The sequence below is a fragment of the Paralichthys olivaceus genome, chromosome 20 (assembly GCF_024713975.1).
Source record: "Paralichthys olivaceus isolate ysfri-2021 chromosome 20, ASM2471397v2, whole genome shotgun sequence".
NCBI lineage: Eukaryota > Metazoa > Chordata > Actinopteri > Pleuronectiformes > Paralichthyidae > Paralichthys > Paralichthys olivaceus.
This window is the reverse complement of record NC_091112.1, coordinates 11,325,955-11,344,994: the sequence shown is the minus strand read 5'-3', so window position 1 is coordinate 11,344,994 and position 19,040 is coordinate 11,325,955. Positions and strand designations below refer to the sequence as shown.

General features: G+C 42.5%; 1 protein-coding gene across 2 annotated transcripts in view; it reads left to right on the top strand.

Moving 5' to 3' along the window:
* Positions 1-19,040, top strand: part of cdk6 (cyclin dependent kinase 6) — a 36,397-nt gene that overhangs the window by 9,828 nt on the left and 7,529 nt on the right. For both annotated transcript variants that reach the window (XM_020090956.2, XM_069516203.1), the window contains 2 exons: positions 2,252-2,419; positions 16,131-16,240. In XM_020090956.2, coding sequence (XP_019946515.1) covers positions 2,252-2,419; positions 16,131-16,240 — 278 coding nt within the window. The remainder of the gene's footprint in view (positions 1-2,251; positions 2,420-16,130; positions 16,241-19,040) is intronic.

The following is a 19,040-nucleotide window of genomic DNA, read 5'->3' as shown; positions in this document are numbered from 1 at the left end:
ACCACATGCTCATTGATGAAAGAGGCCCTCCTCCAGCAATCAAATGAGCTGGAAGGACATCAAGCGGCCGGGCTGCCCCAGCCTCGGTGCTCCTCGGCCGGGCCGGCGCTTGAGACTCGCCCACCCTCCTGCGCCGCCACTGTCCAAGCTTCCACTCTTCCATTCTGAGGGCCCATAAAGGGGGAGGTTAATGAAGCATGGGGAGGGAATTACACTAACGCTAACCGGCAGATGTCCCATATTGTGCTTGGCTACAATAAACAATATGGCTGCCTCTGGTCCATTTGCATTAGAAAGGGAGGCGCACTGAGAAAGCCATGTTTTGACTGCATCTTGCGGAGGGCTGACTACTTTTTTCCCTGGTCCTTTTTCCTTTTTTTTAGGGTCAGATCTGTTGCCTTTTTGTGTGATTTGGTTTCCTCCTGGCCAAGTTGTTTATGGGGGTTTTCTTTTTGGTTGAAGTGTTGCCAGTTGAAGACAGTTGTGCGTTGAACAACTCATGTGAGTCTCCTTGGTGCTGGAGCTTTTCTTCGGCTCCGAGTAGGATCTCTTTCACCCCCTTGTGTCATGTGGCTGTTAAACTTTGAGGCATCGTTCGGCCGACCACTTTAACCTCGGCACTTTGGATTTCAGACAGATTCACGCTGTATGTCATGCAGTCGAACACAGCTGGGATATTTCTCATCACTCAGTTGTGAGGTGAGGGTAATTGATCCGGTAGAGAGGAGGATGGCACCCGGGCCAAAGGGCCAAGATTGTTTGTGTGTTTGTCCAAGAGTCACACTTCTGAGATAATTGGTGTTTACTCAGAAATGCTGCTGAAAGGAAGCACGGTGAAATGGCTATTTAAAGCAGAGAGGAACTAATGGGGGGGGGTGCACTATTGTGTCACACACACACACACACACACACACACTCACACACACACACATACAAAAAATAACCAACTACCCGCCTCTGTCCTATGGCCCTGTCTGTCTGCTGCCCTGCTCTCTAGGTCATGGCTGGATGGAGATGTAGAAAGGAAGGTCTGTTTATGCATCCTGCCTGTTCCTGGTCAGAGGGCACCCCCACCCCCCACACACACACACTTGCTCAGCCTGGGAATCACACACACAAATGAAAATGTAGATGTAAAGTAACATTAACACAAACCCAGGGGGGAGGGGGCATTCACTCACATCATTCCCCACCTCTGCGGTGCTGTGTTGGGGGCTCCCGTCTCCACCACTGCGGCCAGCGCAGCAGCCTGCCCCGCGCCGTTTGCTAATGTTTTCTGCTTGACTGTGCAGACCCCTTTGACTCACTCACCAGCTGGTCGGCTAGTGAATAGAGCTGCGGGCTCGGGTCCATGTCACTTGTGAGGTCTTGGCGGAGGGTTTTGGGGTGTGTGTGTGTGTGTATAAGAGAGAGTGTGTGTGTTTTGAAGGGGGAGTGTATGGTGTACAATGCACACCCGGCATTACAGCATTTCACTGCACCAACATTTCTCCTTTATCTACATGTTTTCCTTTTCAAACAGACAAAAATCACCCTCTGATATCAATTCTTATCTTATAAGAGATCATCCCAACACTTCCTACCTCTGCCAAAACCTGGTTATGCTACTTCACAATTACTTACTGTATTTGTGTACAGGTGCAGCGCCGGTTGGAGCATTTCAGTTTGAAAAGAACATGTCGATGCAGGTTGACATAGCTGGTTCCTGCTCGCACCAGTTTGTGTTGTCAGTTTGTCATGGATGCAGCGCCTGTGGCCATCTCTGAGGTCAGCGTATGGGCATAAAAAGAAAACCGGCGCCAATTAACTCAAGCAGGACAGCTGCCGAGGAACAGAGATCCGTGCTCACACAGAGCGGGGCCTCTCTTTGCCTCTATCGAGCGTGTGTGTGTGTGTGTGTCAGTTATCAAACATCTGCCACAGTCAACAAAAAAAAGACACAGGCCTCCTCAAGTTAACTCCCTCTCTATCTAAATGTCTCAGCCATTCTACTTAACTTCTCACTGCAGGTCTCATTCTCATTCTTTTCTCACTGGTCTGACAGAGGAATGACTTCAAATGTTGTTCTACAGGTGCCAGGTCAGAAAACCATCTGTCTTTGACTTTTTCTCTGACAATAAAGGCCGAACGTTTTTAGGAAATTCAATTTAACAGATCAGATTAAATGATTCAGATCCATAAATAAAAATCTGGTCAAACTTTTTCCACAAAATAATATAAAAGATCCTCACTCCATTTTGTCGTCTCACAGGATATGATGTACCAGCTGCTCCAGGGGTTGGACTTCCTGCACTCTCACCGTGTGGTCCACCGCGACCTGAAGCCCCAGAACATCCTGGTCACCAGCGGAGGACAGATCAAACTAGCAGATTTCGGCCTGGCGCGCATCTACAGCTTCCAGATGGCGCTCACCTCTGTGGTGAGTTATATGTTGTTCATATATCTAAAACACAGCAAGACTTATTTTCCTTGCACCAAACTCTGTCAGCCCACGGTTTCACAGCAGATGAACAGAAGACTAAAAGTGGGTCGCAGGATGTTTAAACTGGGTCGAAGACACAAATAGACCTGGACAAGGGAAAATTACAAGATCTATAAATGGAGGGTAATGACTGTGGTGGAAATTGTTTGTGAGAGGAATTAAATAAGAATTCTCGGATCGACCTGTCTTTTATGATATTATTGAAGCAGGAAATACAACAGAGAATATAACAAAAATAACAAAAGAGTATATCTAAGAACATAATCTAGAATATATCAGATTCTAGATACAGCCGAATAATCACCATATTGTGATGCAGAGATCTGACCGAGGAGTTCAGGAGTGGTCCTACCACTATCATCATTCATGGTCCCTCCACCAGCTCCCACACTATTCAATCAGCACTGGATCAGCGGCAGTGCTTTTGGGTGCAAATATTTAGTTTCTTATAACGTCAAGTGAGGTCCATGCATAAAAGGTAATATAAAGTTCATGGAGTAGATAAGATCAATATAAATTGTATTTATTGACACTTTAGGTTGAGTCTACATATTAGGTGAAGATATACCTTGAAAAAGCTTTTTTAGCTATATATAGCATAATTTTTGTACTGTGTATCATTGTCACTTTATGCTTGTAATAATTATCATATACATAATTAGGTTTGGTCTAATTGGTTACTTGTTTTTACATGTCATAATTTCCACCAGCTGCACGTCCTTCAGTCCTTCAATCCTGAAGAGCATGATATTATTTTTGTACATGATTTGGAATAATTTCCTGATCACTATATAGGCTTTAGATTGTTAGCTGGTTCTTGGAAAATGTGTTTTCGGACCGTATTGTTTTCTCTGATGTTGACCTTTTAATCAGCTCAATCGTCTGGAGATACTATCCCATGCAATATTCCCACCAAGTCTAGTTAAAATATACGCATTTAGTCCTGTACACACACACACACACACACACACACACACACACACACACACAGAGAAACACATCGCTCTGAACCACCCTCCCATCTCCAGAGAGTTAGATAAAAAGCGCCTAATGTGATATAGCGGGCACTTACAGGGCATCGGAGGGTAGCTGTGGCGGCGCTGGGCCAAATGATAGGGTTTCTCTGTGTAAAGTGAGAGCCAAGGGCCCCCATGGCCCGTCTCAGGAATCCCTCAGTGGTTGTCGCAGACAGGGACGGAACAGACGAGGAGAGACAGATCCCCCTCCCACTCCAGCGTTGGTACTTTGATGTCCAACTGTTGAACTCTGGGCTCTGATGACCAGATAGTATAGAGAGGGACTGAAAGGAGTCTTTCGAGGAGCTTGAAATGAGACTTTCAGGATGAAGGCAGTAGCACCATACCTTTTTTATAAGCCTTTATTTGCATAGAGATTTTCCTGATCTGTTTCATGCTCACACAGAGAGTATGCCTTTTAGCTCCTTCACTGATAAGCCTGACCAAACCAGTTGGGTGCAGTTTTAAATTTTATTATCTTTTGTTGTTGGCCTTCCTCTTAATGTTCCAGTAAAGGTAGGGTTGATATCCTGGAAAAGCTAGTCAGAGATTCGACTATCGGTTGCAAAAATATTGAGCTGATACATCCCTCCCTCCCCCATCACCCCTTTTTTCAAAGCTACACCCATATGAACGCATGCTGCCTGACAGCTGCTAGAAGGCGACTTTTCCATGACTCGCTCTGTTACCTCGTCTCTGCTATGAGTGGTTTGATACAGTCCTGCAAAGATTTCAACATATAAAATAAAGTGTTTCAGAGACAACTTACCTTTGATGTGCTTTGCCTGTCTGAAGTTGTCGCAGTATGGTACAAGTTGAGATGGAGATGTAAATGTTAATGGCAGGAGTAGATGTTATTGGCTTTGAGTAAATGCAGAGGTTGACGTGTTCTCTAGTGGTAGCCAATCAGCGGCTCAACTTTGACCACAACTGCAATAAATAATATAGTTAATGTTACCCACTCAATCGACCGATGACGCATCAGAGTAACTGGGGAGGATTTCAGATCAGGATTATAGCTGGTGACCATGCAGGTTATTCAGGAAACTCAGGAGAACATCAACCTGTGCAGCATCTGTCCCACAAACGAAAGTGAAAGTTTCATTTCTGTATCAAACATGACAAGCGTTAGTAGCATTGTTACTGCACAACAACTGACAAGCAGCTGAGGCAGTGGACATTTCATATTCACAGAAGTGGTCATCTATACTATGTGAATCACATAAGGACTTTTAATAATTGGCATATTACATTCAAGCAAATACACGAAAAAACCACAGCATAAAGAATTTGAAGACTTGACATGTCTAATTCAAAAACAGCGATTTAGGTGCGGGTGACATCATGAAATCCAGTAGCAGTGAAAATCTTCAGTCTAGAAAGAGAAACGCGCTGCTAGCCAGTTAGCCAGTCAGCTGTTTTTTAACTCAACTTTTTTATTGGTCCCTCATTATGGGTCACGATTATTCATTGTCGTTTGCTGCATAACATGAACACAACTTAAATGGGTTAGCTCATCTGAGAACATGATTTGCGCCCCATTCACATCACGTATATTTTTATTGGCAATGGTGGTGAAGACAACAACTCCCACGATCCCACACTGCCTCACGACTCAAATGAGGTCTTTTTTTTATTGTTTTGAATGAGAGACCCAGAGTGGCTCAAGTTACGCTGGAGTCCATGTACTGCAAACAAAAACATTTTTTCTAATTTCTGTTTATTATACACATATAATAACATTGTTTTACACTCTAATGAACTGTAAATATCTAATTGTAGATCTTAAGAAGCCAAGTCAAACATCACATCACAAAAAACACACATTTGAATCAAACATTACTGAAAGATAAGTGTGATAATGTAAAAATTGGTTTACTGTCTGAAATGAATATTACAGCAGGTGCTAAGGTGTTAAGACGGGTTGTACTGATACAAATCTTATGATTCATTGATTGTCAGTTGTTTATTTCACATTTTTTCAAGTTTTTTCTTAGTTTGAATAACGTGTGATTTTAGTCCAGGTCGCAGTTTCTCAGTATTATTATCAAGGGTAATTTTTTATGATTAAGATTTGTATCCACCCTGTTAATGTGAGTCATTCATCACTCTGATTGGTGATAATGCACAACTCCGTCTCAGAGGAAGTGGTACCTAACCCAGAAGTTTGTAGAGTTACACAATATTCAGCACAAGTGCTGTGTCTACTTCGCTTATAAATCAACAGGGGACACATTTTATTTTAGTCAAGGAAAGAATGCTTACCCGGGATTTCACCTTTTGGATATGAGTGACAGATATCGCACAAAACATATAAAGACACACTTTTTTCCTTCCTTGGTCATACAGATTGGGCCACAAAAATTAGATGGAGGGTGTGTGTGTGTGTGTGTGTGTGTGTGTGTGTGAGTGTGATTTCATGCATGCATGCAACGTGAGCACAGGATCTTTGGTTCCGGATGAATGTTCTTGCTGGAATCCCCCTATCTCTCCAACTCTCTCTCACACACACACACACACACACACACACACACACACACACACATACACACACACACACACACACACACACACACACAGTCTCCATTCATTGTTTCCTCTTGCTAATAAAAGCTTATAATCTACACTGTAAACAGAGCACATACACACACACACACACTTTTTAAGAGGATCTTCCCCTTTGCCCAACAGCCCAGCAGTTACTTATTTAGTCACCTAATGCCACCGTTACTGGCAGACAGATGGGCTTTTGCAGAAATGCTGTTGCCTAAGCGAATGCGACTCTTCTGTCTCACTTTCATGGTGAATCATTTTGCACCTCTAGAATGATGTGACAGTCGGAGAGAGCATTTGCATAACGTTACCAGAAATTGTCCCTTTCTCCTCTCTTCTCATTTATTTTTCTTCTTGCTTAAAGTTGCACCCGTACATTTCTGCTGATGACTGTTGAACTTCTCGTTTTGTGATGAATTCGCTTTCTCACATAGCAGCGAGCTGGTGTGTTCATATGTCACTGACAAAAAATGTGGTCTGGGTGTGTATATATAAGAAAAACAAAAAAAACCTGTGGAGTCGTGGTGCTTTTGCTATGGTTGTGTTTCACTGATGGCCTTATCGAAACCGCTCACCTGCCATGTTTTACATACTTCACCCTCCCAGAGAGAGAGAGAGAGAGAGAGAGAGAGAGAGAGAGTGAGAGAGAGAGAGAGAGAGAGACCACCCATTGGGTTGGTACAGGGGTCCAGATTAGGCGGCCCCTGCCAAGTCCCTCAGGGTTTGTTGCTTTGTTGATGGTTTTTTAATGACCCCAGTCTGGCCTACAGCTTCATTGTGCTGGCGTGAGTGACGGGCAGATGGGAGAAGCTGATGGGTTAATGTGACATACCAGAATAAGAGTGGAGAAGGATCTTTTCTCGGGCCGTCTCACCGAGGCCCCATTCCTGCTAAAGCACTTGAGGGAAAAACATTTTCTTTTGATGTCATTTGAATTCTGAGTAAATGCTACAGCAAATGTTTGTTCAAAATACAACCCAAGAGTTTGCCGCATCAAAGAAATTCCTTTGTGTAAAGAGTTAAAACATGACTTATTATTTAAATACTGCTGCAGAATTGGGTTTGATCAATTCATTTTTTTTAACGTTCCATCATCTTAATTGGACTCAGCTTAATGTTTAGGGTTTCTAAGCTTTTGGTCCAAGAGTGATTACTTGCTCTTAGGTTTGTGAGAATTAACTAGGATGTCGTCCCGAGAACTCAAGTTCATAAGCCCTGCTTTCCAACCAGTCAGCTGCTTCTTGCATTGCCACTCGTCACATTAGTGCACAGCAAAGATATTAATCTGAACAGTATGTAAATAACAGTGATAGCTTTCTTCAAGATGCTCTTCGAAGATGTATCTAATGACGTTTTCAGATATGAACCATGTCTCGACTTTTAGCTCCAGCATTTGTTTTTTAACATGTGAGGAAAGCAGCAAGAGATTGTGCAGGTCAGACGCATTCACAACATCAGGAATATTTCTGGAGCATTCAGGAGGCAGGACATGACGCATAGGTTCTGCCGCGGGAATCACGTTTTTGTTTGCAGTACATTGATGCCAGGCCCTTATCACCAAAGACTCGATTCTCATCTTCTTTCAATGTTCACGTGTACAGCTCCTCTTTTTCAAACTGACATATTTGTATACTTTTAATTTTAAAAAATTTCACGTCCATGGCATGTTAGAGACGTCATCAACACGCCCATGGGTTTGCTTTGAATTTTCTGGATATGTTCCTGCTACAGTCTCACATTAACTCTCACACGGAGTAAAGTTTAGGTCATGTGTCCGTTTCAAAACACACTCCACCATTCACACATTGGCAACCATTATAATATGAAGATGAATGGATGGTCCCATGAAACCCATTAGGTCCTACTCTCATGCATGTCATGTGCATTGATTTGCTTGTCAAATTGGATTTAGAAAACTCAAGGTGAATGCCAGCAGACTTATGTTAGTGACTTGTGTTTTTCTAGTTTGGAGCCGAAGTAAACGAAGGGGTTGCCATAATTAGCAAGAGATGACGAGATGTATTTTAATAAATAATCTTTTATTTTGATAAATTGTTGATATTTTGCATCTGAGCTAAGTCATGGAGGGACATGATAGCTAAAGAGATCGTTACAACTCATTGAAATCTTGTTTTCCTATGTATGACCAACAGAACCAAATATTATTATCTCCATTATTATCTATTTGAGTAGTATTTCCTGGTATAACCTCTTTTATTCACTGTCATAGTTTCCAGTAGGTTGGTGACAAGCCGGGGAGTTAGATTGTCACCTTATCAACGGTATTTTCCCAATTCTTCCACCCACGTCCCCATTACTTAAAGCCCTCCCACCACGTTCAACAAAATAAGACACTCATATCTCAGACGACATTAAACAAATTGAAACCAGATTTCCTGCCCTCATGCCAGCAGCAGAGCAACAATACAAAGCTTTCAAGAGTCGGATCTGATTCACTCTGGATCTCTGTTCTCACCGTGGAGGTGTTTCCTATTTTTTGGGCTCTTGTTTAAATACAAAGACCAGTGTTCGGGGAAAACAAAGATTTGTGCTTTCTCACTTGTGGCGTGTTTTGAAAATCTTACAATTAAGTGACAATATTGCAGATAAGGGCAAACTGCATTCTCGGGAATTAAGGTTTTTACCATCTTAAAAAAAGCTTCTTTGTGATGACCAAGGATGAACTGGACACTCGTGTCTGTGAATCTGCTCTTCTGCTATACAATGTGTTTCTACTCTACCGGCGGAAAGAAAGAGAAGGAAGGAGGAAAGACAGAAAGGCAGCAGTAGGGCAAGGGAGAGGGGGGAAACCCTTGCACTGCACGCAGGGGAGCACGTGCAGCGCTCTCTGGGAATGTTTAGATATCTCCTCAAATGGCTCTGCATGGGGAAAAAAAGGAAAAGTCATCCTCTATGCTTTGACTGCAGCCGGCTGGAGCAAAGGGGCTGGCCCCAAATTGACATGAGCAAACACACACATACACACAGGGATACACTGCACATAAGCACATTCAATCACATACATTGTTATAAATGTTAATGCGTACACACACAATCTCACATGCACAGAGCCGAACCTGTGTCTCCCAACACACACTCACATTACAATACACTGTATTAATTGTTGATCGTCTCTTGGCAGCAGAGAGGGTACTGATCAGTGTGTGCACGTGCATTCCCTCTCTCTCTCCCTCTCTCACACACACACACACACACACACACACACTGCATCTGGATATTAAAGCCTTGTCTGTACCAGCAACGGCAAGAGGAAGAGGAAGAAAAAAAAAAAGAGAAAAAATTACAGCATATATCAGGAATTTTCCAGCTAATGATGTGCGGATGTGGTAGCACTGGGGAGAGAGAGCCTCTGACTGTGCTGTCTTTGTTTCGCTCGCCGAGGGCCCCATGCTGCATTCCTGTACGCTGTGCATACTTTGGCAACAGTTGTGGTGCCCCTTTTTTTTGTTTTACTGTATACAGTTTGTGTGCTGCTCTTGCACTTCTCGCTCTGTTCCCCCCCCTCTCTCAGTCTACCTTTCCCCCTTCATCTTGCTCTCTCTCTCTTAAATCTTCTCTGTCCCTCTTTTCTCAACTTATGTCCTTTCTTGGCCCGGTGCAGCGGCATTGTTGCGACTGTAAATTGTCCTTTTTGCAGAAAAAGAGGGGAAAGTGTGGGGAGGAGTGGAATAATGGTGTTTACAACATGGCTGACTGCTGGAGCGTCGAATGGGGCCTCTCAGGAGACACAACATCACAGCCATAGCTCCACTGTACTCTCAGAGTGCATAGTTTTGCTCATATTATTATTATAACATCCGCTGCTTCTCCCATATGTGGCCTGCCTATACAGTCCGTAGTCTTTCTCCTGGGATTCACTTAGGACGAATTTAATTAGCGGCGGATTCCTTCAGAAATGTTATCAAATTCCAGCTTAAGACTCGGAGCATGGAACAGTGGAGCTATTCATCTGAGAGAATTAACCGATCTGCAGTTTTGTTCCTTATTATTCAGTAACTGCTTTAAGTTGAAACTTCCAATCATGCTCTCATTGATTCGATTACAACAACAATTTGGCCTCCGGTGCATTTAAAGTACTTGCGTTTGCGTGTGCGTGTGTGCATGCGTGCATGCGTGCATGCGTGCAGTGGTGCTCTTTTATCCTGGCTTTCCTCAGCGAGAGAGAATGTAAACATGGGCCCCTGGCCAAGCTCCATCAGCCCCAGAGCCTCCGGTGTTGCAGCCCTGAGCCCTGGCCTCAGTCATCCTCGTGGCATCGGGTCACTGAGAAGGGAGAGTGACAGGAAAACTCTTTTGTCACGGCACTGGGGGTGAAGGAATGTGTGTTCCTTACAAATTGCCAATGATTTTAAGAATAATTCATACTTATTACAATATGGGTCTTATTTTCTTTTACTTCATTTACACCAAAATTAGCAGGTATACAATTTTTTTTTTAAACGTGGGTATATCCACTAAATAGGTGATGGACTTCTATCCCATCGCCAGTGTATGAGTTTGCCATTCTGTTATGTTTCCCCTGGTGAGAAATGTGGGATGTTACAGACGCACTAGAAACCAACACATCAGAAACCTTACTTACTTACATAATCGCTGTTGCAAAAATACAAGTGGTCAGACAAGCAGAATTGATAATGAGTTTGAAGCAGTTCAAATTAATTGTTTAACACGTCTGTACACTAAATATGAAACTGGAGCCAGCAGGTGGTTGCCTTGGCTGTGCTTTAAGACTCAAAACTGGAGACAACATCTAAATTATCTCTACCTTAAGCTTGAAAAAGTCTGGTTTTACTGGTTTAAACAAAGACAACATACAATTAGTGAGCTTTACATAGATTTAGTTACCTTTGGACTGCAAGGTGGCTGGATGTTTCTCTTCTATTGGATGTTAACCATAAAAGCATTCTTTTTGGAGTCTCTGATTCTGATTGATCTGTCTCAGCTTTTTGGTTTTCTTACAGAGTAGTATAGAAAAGTCTTTATTGTCGTTCTACTTCTGAATAACTAAGCCAAACCCTTGAGATGCTGCCGTGTGCTCCAGACCTCAATAATTTAGGGAAACTAATTTCTAATCATTGAACTAAACTGAACTAAATCCTCAATAAAATTAACTTGACCCTTTCAAACATCAAACACATGCTCCAGATAACTTGCATACATTCACAGACACTCTAACAAAAGCATTTGGTGTCCATGCACTTTCACCCAGGCAAAAAGCAGGTGCTCTCCCAGTCACATGCAACATGCACATAACACAAACCAAATGCCCCCACGCTCACATGCATGCACTCCCATTGTCACACGCTCCTCCCTTAGCGTCAGTGGTGGTGGCACAGGTCCGGATGCTGGATGTCAGGCAGGCTTGGAGGTCCAGCCCAGGAGGTCTGGAGGTCCTCTGGGGCAGGAGAGGCCATTTCCTCCACAAAACAGAGGAGAGCGTGGCCGTGGGGGAGTGCGGGGGAGGAGGGGGAGGATGCTCTCAGCAGAAAGGAATTTCCAGAATGTTGTCCTTTAATCTGGAGTCAGCCTCTCACACTCTCCTTCTCCCTCAACTCCAACTCTCCCTTTTTTTATTCCTCCCCCGGCTTTATCTGACCACCTCCAGCTTTTACTTTAGCCACGAGGAGGGGAAGAGAGGGTGATGGGTGGGGGGGAGAAAATGCAAAGCGGCTGCATGACCTGGGAGCAAAAATGCTGTGTCGTGCACTTTTAAGGCTGACTCACTGTCTCTCTGTCCTGCACACTTATATGTGTGTCTGTTCATGCAGCCTGCATGGACGGAGGAGGGAGAGGGTAATGAAGGGATATGTGAAGCAGAACAGAGAATCAGAGGGGTGAGGGAGAAGGAATGCAAACGTGGTCAGAAGAAGAGGAAGGAAAAGGACAGAGAAAAGCAACTTTGCAACTGGAGCATGTCCTTTTTCTTATTATATCCTTCTACGTGTTGTTATCATCTCCCTGTAAGAGGACGTGTGGTTAGGCCTTAGCTCGGAGCATGTTCTTTTTGCCAGGGTAATATTCTTTTCAGATATTTGGTATAACAGATGTGAGTGTATGATCAAAGTGCATTCGTAGACATAAGAGGCTGTCCAACTGCTTACAGACGCAGCGGCTTAGAGGAACAGACAGGGAAGGATGATTGTGTAGAGAATGAACAGGAGATTGCAGGAGAGAGGTGGGGAGAAAAGGGTGAGACTTTTTGGAAATGAAACTGATCACCCTGAAACTTCCCTCCTCAGAAAATAGTTTTGTTCATAGATAGTTAATGGTTAGTACTTTTCTGTAAGTGAGAAGTGTTCACAAAGGCTTATGACCTCTAGTTTCATTATCCCCTGCTACCAAATTATTCCTATTACTTTTATTATTACTATAGTGGTGTCTGTGTAGCTAGAGCCTCAAATGTCTCATTCATAAAATAATCTTAATGAGCCCCACACAATAAATAAATATATATTATATATATAGTTGGGGTGTCATTTCAGATTGCAATAAACATGTCTGTCCTCCAGCATATGAGTACATGCACTTGTAGGACTGCGTGATTATATATATATAAATATATATATGTGTGTGTGTGTGTGTGTGTGTGTGTATACATGCCCTAATCTGCACTTGTGGTTTTCGAATAACTCTGTGTTGAAGATACCCCGAGTTCTACATCTGCGGTTCTTCCTAGAAGGCTCATGTGTTCGTAAGAGCCCTGACCTCAGACCGTGCAGAGCTTCAGCATCTGTGCACTTAACTGAAGTCATATGCATTTAGCTGCAAGACTCACAGGAAGCTGTCGATTGGGACATAGAGTCATTTATGCTTCCATCCTCATTTTAAAAGACGAAAAGGCATCATTTTCACGTGCCATGTCTTTTCTGGTAACATTGAAACAAATTGTTGTGTGTTCAAAATAGATATTAAGTTAAGCACATGCAGAAAACTTACAGATAAAATCAAAGAAGTGTAATAAAATCTAAACTATGCAGTCTTCAGTTTTCGTTGCCTGACTTGAGGGCCAGCCACTCAACTCCCATTCATGTTTTTCTTTGAGGTTTTACTGTTCTCTGTTCATTCTGAGAGCGTGCGTCTCACTTCTGGTCACGTGTCTCGGCCGACACATCGCGGCTATTTCCACTAAAGCAGGAAGCAGGAGATGAGAAAGTGTCACACATCTGCAAACTGCAGCCCGCGGGCTCTATTAATAGCGTCATTCAGTTTAGAAGAAAAAAGAAATATGACTGAACTTTTTATTCTTCTTATCAGTGTGTGTTGAGCGCCTGGCTCAAGAATTCCAGCTTGGGGTAATGTTTGGTCAGATTGTAGGTTTAACTCAATGACTCCCCCCTTACTCTGTAATTATGAATGGAGCCCCTGTTGCATTGAATTCTGGGGCAGGTGGGTAATAAAATAATGCCCCAGAGCCTGGTAACTTAACTCATTGTTGGTACTTAAGCTGCTGCCAAAGGCCGTTAGGAGTATACTGCAAGAATAAATGTTTTCTTTGTCACTTGGCTTATTAAATCTTTACCTTTTATAGTATTGTTGACATTACTGTGAAAAAACATAATCTTTTTACTTTCAAATGATCAGGGCAGACAGTTTAACTACCACATGTCTTGTCTGACGAAATGCACAAATGAATACAAAACTTCTGCTGCAGAAATCAGGTGTTTTTGTTCATAGCACATCGAAGCTGGCATCAGGCCATAGAGCTCTTGAATCCCATCGTCTTGTTGACATCTTCAGCGTGTTCTTCTTTTTTCATCCTGAAATATTTGTATTCTTTTTGTTTTGTTTTTTTCAGTTTCCTTATCTGTGGTGCACGACACAGTGCCGCTTTAAACGTAATGTTAACATCAGAATGAAATCATGCTCATGACAATATGGGATGCTGCGGCGTGGAACACTTCCCACCAGGTATGAACCTTGTAACAACACCGATGTTACCGATTACACTGTAAATGTGCTAGAAAAGACGTTTCTGCTCAGTATCTACAGATAATGATGCAGGCACACATTAATCCAGACTACACCTGACATTTTACAAGACGCTTAATATCTGCAGAGCGCTTACTTTGATCTCAAACATTAGATTTTGCTGCGGGCAGCCTCACAATGCTGATGTAAGTATCAACACCAGATGCTCTTAACTTCATCACACAGTTTGCACATTGAGACATAAATGTTATCAGGTTCCTTTTTGGCATGCAATTTAAATTTTTACCAAATCTCCCTCCATGCCGGTCAATGATGTGTTTCTGCTCTGAAACTGTAAAGCAAACATCTTAAGTTTATTATTTTAGCAATGGATTAAATATTAATATTTTTCAAATGTGAGTGTTTTATTCGAACATGGGCACAATCCATAAACTGTATATAAAGTATGAGGGCTTTCCAAAAGTGAAGCCAAAGTGTTTTGATCTGGCTTCAGCTCTAAAACCTGGCTCCTTCATGTATGTTGATGGGACATGGAGCAAAGTACTCAAAAAGAGGTGTTTGGTAATATTTTGTTATTCGATGCCATAAGAATTTGGGGTGAAACGTGATCGACAGCTCAGACTGACTCACGATTGGTTGGTACTTTGAGACAGTGGCTCCATCCTCTGATAGCTACTAGAAACAAATATTAGGCTTTATGTCTGGATATTGAGAGGAAGTCTTTATACACAGTCTATGGTGCTACCACTGGTGCACAAGAACTAACCCTACCTAAGGGTTTTATGTCTATAAAAAGACAAATGTCTGGGGAAAAATAAATAATTTGGCAATAAATGTTATAGTTGTTGTCTCAGTGTTGAACAAAGTGGACGACCTGACTATGCATGTATTGCCATAGAGCAGCACAGCTAGCTTTGCTTTCTGCCAATGGGAAGGACCAACAAGTACACTTATTAAAGACCAGGGAGAAAAATCACACACACGTGTTCTTTGGACAGGATTAAAACCACTGATCAACACATGTAATACTGAAGTCATCATCCGCCCCTAGTGAAAGAATCATGTCCAAAAGCCTGTGAACCATAAAGTTATGCAAGTGCTGACTCCATCTAACTCCTCATGAGGCACTTGAGCACATAAGCGAGGACCTGCTTCCCTCTTTAATAGTTCATATTTGGCCATGAACATCCTGTTCAAGATACTGACCTCACATTACCCATACGAGCTTGTGGATAACATCTAATGAGGGCACCGTGTCCTCATATCCCTGCAGAGAGTCCGAGCCTCTGATTAAAGATATCTATGTGACACGACACACGCTTTGCTTACAAACACTCACCTCCGACTCTGAGATCCCGATAAGTGCTCTGCAGAGCCTGGAGGGGGGACTGCAGCCAAAAGCTGCTGGAAAAATCTGGAGTTAAGGAAAGCACCTGGAACCGGTCCACTCTCATACTAGGGGTCAGTGAGTTTTGTCTGGAGGCTTTCCCTACTGTAGCTGTTAACAATGCTGCTGCTTTCCTGCAGGCCATGGCTACACACACACACACACACACACACACACATAGCTCCAAATAGAGTTACAGGGACAAATTTGGAAACCATGCTCAGGGCTAATTGGCACAAAATGGCCATCGTTATACCTCAGGTGGGTGTGCGGTCGCTTGATGCAAAACAGGAAGTTTTTTTTTCTATTTTGGCAGGAGGAAGAGGAAGGATGGGATTGTTGATGCCAAAGTTGATCCATTATCTCTTCAAGAAGACCAGTAAACTGATATATATTGTTCATTGTTGTAATAGGAAGCGCATTCAATAAACTTATATATAATGCTGTATATGTACAGTATTGCGTGTCCCTGGTGGATAAATGTGGAAAGACTGTGTGATGTGGTTACACCAAAACAGGAGCAGGGAATTGTGTCCTGCCAGATATGATTTCATATCTTGCATAAGCCTAAGATGGGAACAGAGAAGCATTACTGTGTGAGTGAGGGCGTGTGTGTGTGTGTGAGGGAGTGAGAGAAAGACCCCTTCCTAGACAGTGACTTACTATAAGAGATGTCCGTGTGTGTCTCTGCATGTAAACTTTAACAATTGTGTCTCAATTGGTTTCTGCTGTGTGTGTGTAGGTGGTGACACTGTGGTACAGAGCCCCAGAAGTGCTGCTCCAGTCCAGTTACGCTACACCAGTGGACCTGTGGAGCGTTGGCTGCATCTTTGCTGAGATGTTCAGGAGAAGGTGAGAGCTGCAGGGAACACACAGAGCAAACTATTTTGACTGAAATATCAAACAAAAAAAAATCACAGAGACACAGTTTGATACCCGTTTGGTCTTATCAGTGAATTTAGAATGGATTTCTTGGAAAGCCCAAGAAGATGAAGGAGGAAAACATGGAAACATGTCTTAGAGAAAGCTCCGATTTGCCTTGGCTCTTTTTCCCATTGGGGAAAGCGTCCCTCAGACACCAGACCTGTTAGATCTGGGGAAATACAGCAGAAAAACTTGGAGATGCGGGCAGAGATTTAAAATGTCTGGAACCACCTACCACTACTCACTATTCACATGCCATTGTTTTCAAATTACCCCCTCAGTCCCCCACTGCAGTATCCTCTGTCTTCTGCTTTCACAATTACACTTGACATTTACACCTCAGCTGCTGATGACTGATTTTTGGGAAACGAAACATACATAAACTTGTGTCTGCCACATACAAGCTGGCTCTATATCTAGCAAAGGCATGTCCATACACTGGATATATACCTACTCATATCAGTGAGACCAGGGCCCAGTTCAGACGCAGTGTTAACGTCTGTCCTGAGTGAACCAATCACTTGTAGATGGCCCTAAGTATGTCTGTTGTGATAGGATTCCACTTCCTTGCTCTATATGCAAAAGAACGCATGTTTGCAATGACCAAATTATGCTGTTTGTGGCCCGTCTGAGTCGGGATGCATTAGCATTCACGCAGCTGAAAGTATATTCCCATCAAAGACTGTATATAAAGATGAACGATATGAATCCAATCCCCCCCACTATCCAGAGAGAAGCTAAAACACCCTTTATTCGAAAGTCACTATCTTTTATTTTGGATTCTGCACAGTGTTGATCAGAGAATTGAGCTGCGATAGCGAAGTCCCACCAATACACATGCTCGACCAATAGGGAGTCAGTCTCAGTTGTCAATCATGATGTTTTACCATGTTCTTACAGCATCCAATAACTAATTGAGACCAAATTTGCCAGAAAATGGTTACTTGAACGACCCAAACTATCATAAAATGGGGGGAAAAAAATGAAAATTTATTTTACTTTTCTGTTTGGTCCATGCCCCATCAACTAACATGGGGCAGGCAGGATTTATGACCTCTACTGCAATCAGCCACCAGGTGGCGATCGAAACACTCTGGCTTCACTTTCGGGAACTGTCATGTCGTCCATCTTCATATACAGTCTGTGTTTGCCACGTGTGTCCCAGACCAGCCATGAAGGGGATCGGATCGCATTTGGTTGCGTTCACAGCTGTCCTCAGAGCTGCCCTCCTCTGATCGGATCACTTAAACTTGTATTTTCCCGTTAAAAACCCAACTGTCATCATAACAGGATCAGTTATTTGGGTGTTGCTTAAACTTGTCGCCGTTTCCTTAAATGCCACCTGTCAGATGCCCCTGTGAGCATTGAGGAATCACATTTCAGTTGCCTTATCGTACCACTCCAGCAATGACAGGCTGCCTGCTGTGGTCGCAGCATTGCGAGTCACCATTCAGCTTCTCGGTCTAGGTATTTGTCAGTTTGTGGTCTAACGAACTTCACACTGGAGAGCCAGGCTAATAACGTACCAAAAAAAACTTCAACTGCCTGCTTATGCAAGAAAAAAGGACTCCTCCAGGGCATAGAGACAAATCTTAACATTGTGGCATCAATCTAACGTTCTATCACGCATTGTGTGTTTTAGAAATGTGTCTTTTAATCCAATGAGCGGGGACCCAGCCAGCTTATGCTGGTGTGCTGTTGGAGCAGATAAGAACGGTTTCTTTGAGGTAAGGCTTAGTGCCAGGAAGAGCAGCCCTGCCTGTAGTTTATGCTTCCTTCTAAAAACCGTCCTCACACCCAGACATGCACAGCCACACTCAGCCAGCACTCTGCACTGTGCACGTGGAGCTCAGTGGGAATGTAAAGAGGCAAAGGGCAACACGAGGTGAAGCGATTGTGTTGTCATGCAGAATGCAGACGAGCGAAAATTACGTGAGAGGTGCAGTACAATGACAGCAGACGCTTTCTAAAGAAACAGTGAGATCTTAGATCCAGTTTGGATCCATTTCTGACATTTTTGTTCTTGAAATATCATTCTCTCAATAACTTACAACTTTACTCTTGTAATATGACGGCTTTATATTTATTAAATTATAACTTTATTCTTGTAATATTATGACTTTATTCTCATAAAATCTTGACGTTACTCTCATAGTATTCAGACTTGAATCTTGAATTATCACGGCTTTACTCATAATATTATGACTTTATTCTTGTTAAATTATAACTTTATTCTTGTAATATAATTTTTTTATTTATTTAATTATGACTTAATTCATCACAGTTGATTAAACATCATTCTTGTAATATTATGACTTTATTCTTGTTAAATTATAACTTTATTCTTGTAATGTAACTTTTTTTTAAATTTAATTATGACATAATTCATCACAGTTGATTAAACAGCATTCTTGTAATATTATGACTGTCTTCCCTTTGACTTTACTTTTTTTAATTCTATATGGCCCTTAAACTCAAATGTACATTGCCATCGTCAGTCTCAATCAGAGAGTTTTGTCTGACTTGCTGGAAACTAGCAAAACTTCAAATAAGGGAATCTCTTACAGAAACATGGTGAATTGAAGTTGTTCTCAGCCATTTGAGACAAAGGTTTTTTTTATTATTATTGGCCAGAAAATTAGCTCTCAGTATTTTCCACATTCACCTCTTTGGAAGTCGGGTCGTTGGTGTCGGTGTGACATCCAGACAGAACCTGTTCCACTGGAAA